This window comes from Falco punctatus (genome assembly GCF_963210335.1).
Source record: "Falco punctatus genome assembly, chromosome: 10".
NCBI classification, from domain to species: Eukaryota; Metazoa; Chordata; class Aves; order Falconiformes; family Falconidae; genus Falco; species Falco punctatus.
The window spans coordinates 38,870,937-38,880,880 of record NC_137590.1 but is presented as its reverse complement, the minus strand read 5'-3'; the positions used below and the strand labels follow the sequence as shown (position 1 = coordinate 38,880,880).

Sequence of the window (9,944 nt, the reverse complement as noted above, 5' to 3'; positions counted from 1 at the left end):
AGTTTTTGGGCTGTGAGCCTCTCCTCTTTTTAAATGGCAATGCTTAGCTGTCTACCTTCTGGGAAGGTGCAGGGTAAAAACTGCTAGTCAAGGAAGGTCTTTTCTGGTAGTGCTACAAAAGGAGCATTGTTTCTTGGTGATTTTAGCGTGAAGATGTGTCGGGTGGTGTTTCTATGGTACTTCTTGTACAGTGGATGGTGGTAGTCAATGGCAATTTCTGGAGCTGTGGACTGGAGAGCAGGTGACCTAAACTCTGTATGCCACAGGGCTGCAGCGTGCTGGAGCCTTTTCCAGAGTGTGACCCAAACACGTCTTCAGTGCTGCTTGTAGCTGTGTCAGCTGTTGTGCATAGCCATCTTCTGCTGGAGAGGTGGCGATCCAAAGGAGGTACCATGATGTTGTGCGCTGGGTGTGAAGAAACCCTTGAATTCAACACTCACTCCTTAGTTTGTCCTCAGCAACAGAACCGCTGTGCATCTTTTGGGCGCAGGGGTGATGGGGAAAAGCAGAGTGAAATAGAAGGGCTCAGTGTCTCACCTCTTACTGCCTTTGTAGGTGCCCTGACTGCAGTGGGAGCAGAGGAAGAGGAAGATGCTGAATCTCCCTGGGATTCTGAGGTATTTCCCGTGAAGGACACCGGGGTTCCCAGTGGGGCGGGGGTGGGGAGCGAGATCCAGAAGCACTCGGAGCTTGGGCCCTGCCGCGGCTGAGGCTTATTTCCCCTTCTCCTGGTTCTGCTGTATGTTTGTAACTGGGGGCCCTTGAAATACTTGTGCTGTGTGCTAGCTGTTCAGCGAGGCTTGGGATGAAGGTAGGTCGAGCTAATGGTTTGGGTCTCATGGCAACTGGCCCTTGGAGTTGGGTTTCTGGTACAGTATTGCGGCAGTGAAGTTTCTTGCTGCTTAAAATAGTCTGAGCTCCTCACGGGGGCTGGCGGGATTGTTGCTTTTTCACCACACAACTCTATTCCGCTGACGTGTTCAGTGGTTGCCCTTAGGGTCTGCAGCCTAGATGATGAGCTGCTTCGGAAAAGAGCCTTTCTACCTTTTTGGCCCTTTTTGAGAGTAGCGTTCAACAGAAATACCACACGTGCTGGCTGTGTTTGCCCTTTTAGTTCTTCCTGTCTGTGGGAATGGGTTAGAAGAAAGCGGGCAGAGTCTGTAGCTTACCCCCTCTGACTTTTCTTGTGAGGAAGAAGGAACTCTTCCCCATCTCCTTCTTAAAAATACAAGGCTAAAATATTATTGGGGGGGTTTAGGTAGCCTTGGTTTCTGTAAGCTTTGTCTTGCTCGTCTTTGTTCAGCCCAAATAGTCTTTGTTCAACCCTTGCAACTGGGAGTAGCAATGTGTTCGCTCCCCACTGCAGGACGTGTGCCTGGGGAACATCAGCACAAATTTGAGTACCGGGTACCAGTTCAGTCTGAAAGTTGGGTCCCCCCCAGACCTGCAGTTACAACCCACAGCTCGAGTTACCGTGTTAATTCTCTCTTGCAGCTGTGCAGTTTGCCAACGTGACAGACTAGTTTAGATGAGTTGTGAGGTTTTTGCCTAAGATCTGAAAACACACAAGTCTGCTGTGATTTTCCAATATACTGTGTCTTGACGTGCCCTTTCCAAGGGGCTGATCAAAGGCTTTTGTGATTCCGTGCTGTGCAAGTTGGCTTAGCTGGAACATTTTGCATAGAAATGAGTTGAGAATTTGTACCGATGCTCACGCCCGTGTTTTATGCTCTACAGACGGATTCTGAAAGTCCGGAAGAAGGATCACCTGGTGTGTTGCTTCCAGCTGCAGACAGACACGGAGCACGCTCACGGATTGTTTCAGGGGAGCGCCACACTGGTAACTTCGTGGTGGACTAAATGTTTGTCTGTAAACACGTACAGGCTGAAGTGAGCTTTTACCGATGTCTGCCTTAGGAATGCACTTACGGTGTGGGTGCGCGCTATAGCAATGAAGTGCTTAGTATTTGTTAATTAACACCAGCTATCACGGCGCTTGCTGGCAAGTTGTAAAGGAAGTTACCTTGTTTGCGTTACGTGTGCCCTTTGGATGTGTTTGTATCTCTTTGGGTTCGGGTTCTTGTGGCATAGTGCTGAAAGTGTATGTGGTTTAGGGCTGACCTGTCTGAACACCTAAACATTCTTGGATGATAATGTAGCAGGAGAAAGGTATGATCTGGCTAAGCATTTTTCCCCCCCGCCTTAATTTTTTTATACCTTTCTGTTATGCTTTGCCTAGGAGCTAAAATGTGACTAAAAGTTCAGGGTTTCTGCCTGTACTTTGTGACGCTGTCTCTTGAGCATCTGCAGTGTAGAATGGCAGGGAAGTTTTGCTGTTGGGGTAGAACTCTCATCTGAAGGATTTCTTTTTATTAAATGGTCAGTCCTGCTTGTAGTGTAAGTACAATAGAATAGCTGAAGAAGCTAATCCAGTTTTAGTTTAGTAAGCTGGAAGCAAAACTTTAAAAGCTCTTGGGAGTTTGTAAATCTACTTGTCGAGTAGTTGTCATGAAAGTCTGCTTTGTATGAATCTACTAAGATGAGTTTAAAATCAGTGCAAAAATAAAGGGGGATAAAAGGTGACTATGATAATCTTGCTAAGGTATTTCCATACTGCTAGACCACCAAGTTTCCTGAAATCAAATGCTGTTTGTTTTTTAATTATTTTTTTAAATACAAAAGTTTTGCTATGGAGCCATTCTTAATAACATTCCATACGCTTCTTTCATGAAAGGACTCAAACTGTTAAGATGACTAAAGCAGAGGACTTGAGAAATATAGGTGGGCCAGTAGATTGTGTGGGTTTGTAAGTGATTTAATGTTGGAAAAAAATCTTAAAAAAAATGAAACTATTTGGAACTGTGCTATAAATGCAGATTACAACCAATTGTAATTTGGGTTTTTTCTTTCCTTGCAAGCTGAACCAGAACAACCTGATAAGAACTAGTTTGATTCTTCCTCATTGAATGATGTGTATGAGATTTCTATGTCTGCACCCATGTTTTCTCTGTCCTATCGATGGAAAGGAAAATATCCCTCAACATCACGGTCATAGAGCTGTTATTTTATATAATTTGTAGTGTTATTTTATGGTAATTCATTACAGCAGACCAGCTTTGGCTTTTGAAATAATCTTTGTAGAAAGCAGGATTCAGCTCCTCAAAATAAGTATTCTGATCTTGTTTTGTTAACAAGCAAATCCTTATTGCTGCCTATGGATTGTCCTAGTTCTGTGAGTATTATTTCTTAAATCCAAGGTGCATGATGGGAAGCGTGCATTGTCCATTTCTTGTATACTGATACAAATGCTGGATGATGAGGTAAATTGAATGTTAAGTATCGCAGTCTCGATGAAATAATGCTTGCAACTAATACTTAGTTGTAGAAACTACTGATGTTGAATGGAGTAAAAATTTTATGAATTAAATAAAAATTAAATAAAATAACACTTTCTAAAACATTTTTCACTTCCAGGCTTTTTGGAGAAACCCAACAATTCCCAGGTAAGTATTTGTTCATGTCAGACTGACTACTTGTTCTGCTCATTAAATATTATAGAGTTACTTTAAGTGTGATTTTTTTTTTTTGTCATTGGATTGTCTTTCATAGCTGAAGGCCCCTGAATCTGTTTTGGAAAGGAATGAAACCTCTCCTAACAAAAAGCAACAGAAATCAGGTAATGTTCACTTCATGTGGTTCTGGGTTTAGCTTCATAGCCTTTCTAGATAGGAGTATTTATTAAAGCATCTGATTTGTTTTGCAGATCTATTGGAGGAATTTGGCTTAGGAGATGCAGAAGGTGTTGAAGGTATTCATAACAATCTCTTTGTAGCGTTCTTTTATGGACAGACACTTTGTACTTGCCATTTTCTTTCTAATACGAAATGAATGGCTCTAGCAAGGCATCCCGGGAGCAGAAGGTCTACTGAAATATACCTCTGTGTATGTGTTTGCTCCCTCCACTAGTCTGCTGTTCAGCACTGTCCATACCCTTCCGTGATGTACGCTTCCTACACCGTACTTGCTGTCATCTTCCCTTTTCAGGCAGTCCTGAAGTCTGCTTTTCTTTCAGTTTCGCACCCCCCCCCCTTCCTGATTTTCCTGGTTCTCTGAGCATGTGCTGTGGCTGATTCCAGGCTAGGGATCTGCAGGCTAGGCTGTCCAGGAGCTGCAGGTGAGCCACAAAGGGTAATTCTTGGGCTCGTGCCGTAGCTGTAGTTTTCAGGAATTATTACTTGCCTGGCTTTTCTCTACCTGCCTGGCAGTTGTTTTGAAACATGTACAAACACATTCCTCTGAGGCTTCCCTCTCTTGTATCATGGAAAATGACCAGCAGGCTCAGAGGCAGGGGAAGGAAGTGAGGAAGAGAGACAAGATGGGAGGAAATTAGTGTCAGCGTGTTTCAGGAATTCTCTTTTCTTCGGAAACAAGGCTAAAGTTGAGGCGGCTAGCTGGTCGGCTATGTATTGGAGAGAGGATATGCAACCTTAATGGGTTTTTAATGTCTTTGTTCTGAGGTTTATTGATTTGTATAGTTGATAATTTGTGTTGTATTTTGTATTAATCACACTTGTTAATCAGATGAGAAACAATTTGCCACTCAGGTTTTAGAGTTTCTACAATTGGCTATTGACAATATAAACCAGAGAGAGGTGAACAGATATGTAGACAAGTAAGTGGACTTGTAACTTCTAAGTATAGAATACAAATAGTTCCAAGTTCTTTGGCATCTTCGCTTTAGGGGAAGAAAAAAAAAGTGTTGTTGTTCTTTTGACAATAATAGAGATGCAACTTCTCTCTAGAAGTATCTCCCTCCTTCTCCTCTCGCTCTTCTCCCTTTCATGTGTTTGCAATGGGTAAGCAACAGGTCCCCTTTTGCCCTTTATTTTGCAGTGACAGTGTTCTGGTAAGACACACAGATATTTGTTAGAGGTTGTTCAGTTAAAACATGAGTTTTGGTTATGTCTGTATTCCACAGTAATGTGGAGTGTAGCCCCATAATGGACCAGTACGTTACAATTTTACAAACACAGAAAGGAAAGGTTGCCTTTTCATGGCTCGTTTCATGTCAGCTGTTTTTCCTGTGTGGCTTTATTCATTTGCATCATGCTGGTTTTTACCCATATGTTATCTTGAAGGTCAGGTGCTAAGAAGTAGATGTAAAAATTTCTTTCTTTCAAACATTTTATGTTTGGATTTGGGTTTAAGGAATTTAGGTTGCTTCAGCAAAGCATCGTGATTCCTGCAGCACAAATACTTCTGACTCTAAAGGGGTTGAATGCCATCCTTGACAACTTGATTTCATAAATCTGGAGAACAGGTACAGTATCTTGCATAATTAAATATCCAATGAGAGATGGAATTTCCTATTCTATTTACTTTGTTACTGACTCATAGGAATACATTCTTAAAATTATTTTTGAGTCAAAATAAAATAGCGGTGTTCTCATGTTTTCTGTATAGCAAAGTAGCTGCTGTCCACTGTAATCTGCAAAAAGTCGTTATGTACATTATGTACAATTTATGAGGAGGGAAGTCTCAGAATAGAGTGGAGAGGTAAAGACTAATTGGAAAGAACTACGATGACTAGAAGTCATCTTTCAATGCTAGCTAGAGAGCAGACAGAGTAAAAGGTGGGGGAATGACAGGCAAAAATACTGGATTCTGGTTTACCCTGTGAATTTTTTATATACATTTTTTTGAATGACGGGCTCTTCAGAAGCCTTGGAGTAGGGTTCTTCCAGTGTTTTAACTAAGAATTTCTCCCTGTGCTAAAAGTGAAGAACTCTTGACAATGAGGAGTCATCCTCTTTCACAGTGTTGACAGAAGCCAGTAACACAGAAAATAGACTCATGAATTACTGCTCCAAGAAAAGAAGAAATTTTACTTGCAACAGCTAATGGGAGAAGTCCTTAGCTTTTTAGTTGATGTTTTTTGAGTTATTTTTCCAGTGGTTGGAAAAATAATTACTGACTCGAGTTACCGACGCGATGAGAACTGGAATTTTGCAGGTAGAAGAACACTGTAGCCTTTCATCTTTCCTGCTTCTTCCTTGTTCTGTACCCATCATACAGAAATGTCAAGATTGATTAAACCCTATGGAAAAGGATTCTTAGGGGCTCCAATGTTATTAAAATCTTACCTAAAAAGGGAGACTTCAGACTCAAATAGCTGCTGCGGAAATCTTTCCTGTTGACCGTGAATGGCAAGGCTGAACAGGAGTTAGGGTTGCTTTTCATTCTAGCAGCATGGCACCTAATTTTGAAGTGACTGCACTCTGAAACAGAATCCAAAAGACGAAGACACCTACGTACTCTGAACAGAGAATGTGACTTGCATCCTTAGAAGGGCAGTACAAAACTCTGGGTGCTCGCAGGTCTGCTTTTATCCCGTTTTCAGGCAGATACAGTTGACCAGAAAAGCTTATTCAGTCTGTGTTGTGCAGACAGGAGAGGTGTCACAGCTCTCCTGCATCCACAAAATATCTAAGTCTATCTTCTAAGCAAAATTGTGGTGCCCATGTTACATGATGGGAGTGATGGCGCGTATCAAATTGCATGGTAGGAAGCTGCCTGCATTTTTCTGTTTGTGACCTGAGTGAACATTGGTGAAGTGACAGAAGAAGTCTGGTAAGCGTACCTTCATGGAAGGAGAGTAGGAGCAGCCCCGTCTGTCTGACCGACTGACCACCCGCTGCTGTACGTGGGTGGAGAGGCTTCTAGGAGTAGCACATAGAAAATGAAAGTTTGTAAAAGGAGTCACCTACAGGAGAAAATGCCAAGAGTGAGGTTGGCCTTGTGACTCATAAATAGTGGACCCTTTTGTACTTTTATGATTTTGTCTATGTTCTTCCTGTCTTGCTCGCTTTTCTTGTGGGAAGAATGTTGTGTCCCTCTCCAGCAGCGAAGCTTTGTGTATTGAAAGGCTATTAGGTAGAAGCCGTAGGATTATGGAGCAGGAAAGGAGATGCAGAGTGATTAAGGTGAAAAGAATCCATCTCTGGTTTTAGATGCCATACTTGACCTGCTGGGACTTGTTTCTTTCTGAATACTTGTTCCTTCAAAATGTTCAGTGTGCCTTCCACACAAACAATACAATGAGTTGCTGCTTCTCAGTTGTGTCTGGAACTATCTGGAGTCCAGTTCTCAGATATAACAGAGATTCAAGGTAGGCACCCCATAATGGGGAGCCCAGACTGAGTGAGTGCCTGCTTCCGAGGAGTTTGTGACCTGTCCAGTATTACGTAGAAATTCTGAGAGAGGAAAGGATGGAATCCAGTTTTCAACAGTAAAAACATCCGGATCATGGGTTATTTCTCCACATTTCACAAGCCTGTCTTTCATTCAGTGGCCTGTCCATGTCTTCTGGAACAGATGGGGCAGCAGTTTGACTGAAATACTCTGTCTAGATCCATGTCTAGAGACACATTTGTGTCGTGCAAGGAATAAAGCTGGGGTCTTCAAGATTTCAAGCCTGTGACTTTGTTGTTCATGATTTTCTGTGCACAACACATAGGGAAACTGAAATTGCTGGAGGAATACTGTGTGGCACACAGTGTGTCAGAGATACAGAGGTGTATATCTACGTATGAGAGAGAGACGTTATGCATGTTTAAGAAACAGGAATGGCCTCTTTGTGCCCATATGTAGTGATTTTCAGCAAATTTCCCTTATACATTAAAAAGTAGAATGCCTTGGAAGAAAGGGATTCACCCAGATGCATCTTAAATCTGTATTATGATAATTTTGTCTCGGAGTGCACAAATTTGAGGGGATTTATTTTATGTTAAGATTTTTGTCACAAGTAGGATGATTCAAGATGCACTCTAGGTGTAAATAAGTAGTATTAAGTCATGCTGGTTATAAAAATGTATGGGTTTTCACTGCAGGTGAGAACTCGGGGTCTACTTTTCATATGTCATCATCAGCTGAAAAAGACGATGTGAAGGATGCCATTGAATATTATGGGGTGCAGGTATGTAAGCCCAAATATTTTGGATTACAGTCTGATTCAGTAAGTTGTATTATACACTAAGGTAAAGAAAACGTACCAGTCTGTGAATATTGCTGAAGAGAGAGTCCTGTAGGTGAAGGCTGCGTTACAGTCTGAAGGAGAGTTGGATACAGTCGTCTTATGGTGGGGTAAAATCCTTGTCACTATGTCGGATGCTTGCTGTTACACTGATTTGTTTTCAGTTGGTTTGCTTAATTTTTGAGGGGTGTTTTTCCTCTTGTGCACTGCTGAGAAGCAGTGCAGGCAAATGCGGGTTTTTTTGCCTGTGCAAAACGCATGTTCAAGTGAAGAGGGAGATTTGTCTATAATACGCTGATCTGTTTGATGAAACACGCCGGTCTTCCTCTTTGTAAGACAAAGATCAAAGAGAACGCCTTGAAATGTGGTGACCTTTCTGATGCTTCCCAAGCCTCTGCAAAATGTGCTCTTGTTTGGCCACGTGAAGTGTTTGAAAAGGGTTTTCTCGGAGGGTATCCTAGAGGGGAATAAGGCAGGCGTCCTGCTTGTGTTGGGTGTGCGGGGCAGGGCTGCACAGCGGGGTCTGGCGTCCTCTGGAACACCCGAAGGGACAGCGTAGCAAATGATTTCCACCCCACAGCCGGGCATCACGAGAGAGGGACGTGCCTAATTCTAGCAGGCAAAGCGCAGGACTTAAGCCTGTTGCAAGGTGGTAGTAGTTGGCCAGTGAGCTTGGGAAGGGGGAGGGTGAGACAGGTGGTGTCTGGCTGAGGTGCTCCTTCCCTCTTGTGAGCGGAGGGGTCTTTGCCGCGGGAGAACAGGGCCTGGCTGACGAGAGGAGCGCGAGGAGCATGACGGTCTCAGCCCGCTGGGACACCAAGGCTGCAGGCCCTCTTCAGGAGGCACCACGAGGGGAAGGGGCGTGTGGGCAGGACTGTGACACGGGGCAGAAGCAGTTGGAGCTGTTGAGAAACAGAGCGTGGGGACAGGGACTTGAGGGGGCTGGGTAGGGTTAAGGCGTGGTGCGGTTTTCCTGTGAGCTTGGGTTCCTGATTCCTGGGATGAGGGCAGGAGCAGGCAGGTTTCCCTAATAAATCCTTTCCTTTGCACCTTGGAGTGGAATTCATTATTTCTGAAGCTTGGGTGAAGAAATAATCCTCCCTTAGCCAGTTCTCTGTGTGGTGAACGGTAAGAAGCTTGTCATGTTCATTCCCGTTGGGTTAGCTTAGGTGGCCGGGGACTGTACAATGCCAGACGGCAGAGCACGATGGAGGGAGGAGGGTGGGTGAGAAAAATGTTGGCAGTTTTAATGAAAAACGGTATTAAAGCAATAAAACATGAAAAATAAACATGCTCTGTGACAAGCGCCGGCAGTTACAGAAAGCAAGCAGGCTAAAAGGTAAAAGCAACCCTAATGCCTAGGGTGTCCCTTGATTTTTCTTATAAAAATGGCTTTCAAAATGCCTTATTTCTATTATAGGATGAGTTTGCAACAGAAATTGCATACATCAACTGTAATTTTTTTTTTCTTGATAATCTTTCTGTCTGTACCTGTTTACTTAAGGATAAATGTATTGTAGAAACTATCAACTTGATAGAAAAAACAGCACATGAAAATCACACTGATAAGGCAGAAATTTCACATCAGAAATTTCACAGCAGAAAATGAGGAATTGCACGGCGCTGACAAGCAGTTCTAAGTCCAAAACCTTGGAAAGAAAGAGATGCAAGAATGTGGGTTGAAAATGAGAAGAGGGAATTGAAAACAAGTTTTAAAAACGTTACAGCAGAACTAAAGCAGCTGCTTGGTGAAATTAATGAAACTGGGAAAACTCCTTCCCTTGTGGAAGAAATGTCAGAAGATGGCTTCAGTGCTGAGCTGAAGAGTTCTCATGCTGTTTCATCTCATGCAACAGAATCAAGTAACAGCTTAGAAAGTAAAGGTGAATTTGGAGACATTAAACTTATGCTA

The 9,944-nt window shown here is 42.9% G+C and overlaps 1 protein-coding gene across 1 annotated transcript; it reads left to right on the top strand.

Moving 5' to 3' along the window:
- Positions 1-373: 373 nt before the first annotated feature.
- LOC308070985 (uncharacterized protein) lies at positions 374-9,232 on the top strand. The gene is made up of 6 exons (XM_080405827.1): positions 374-617; positions 1,738-1,840; positions 3,475-3,503; positions 3,610-3,676; positions 3,764-3,808; positions 7,890-9,232. The coding sequence occupies exons 1-6, from the start codon at positions 393-395 to the stop codon at positions 8,033-8,035; spliced, it is 615 nt and encodes a 204-aa protein (XP_080261953.1). The 5' UTR covers positions 374-392; the 3' UTR covers positions 8,036-9,232.
- Positions 9,233-9,944: the final 712 nt, after the last annotated feature.

Coding starts and splice junctions, on each gene's coding strand:
- LOC308070985 (XM_080405827.1), top strand. CDS start 393: ATGATGTTGTGCGCTGGGTGTGAAGAAACCCTTGAATTCAACACTCAC. Junction 3,504..3,609: donor AGAAACCCAACAATTCCCAG/GTAAGTATTTGT, acceptor TGTCTTTCATAG/CTGAAGGCCCCTGAATCTGT. Junction 3,677..3,763: donor CAAAAAGCAACAGAAATCAG/GTAATGTTCACT, acceptor TTTGTTTTGCAG/ATCTATTGGAGGAATTTGGC.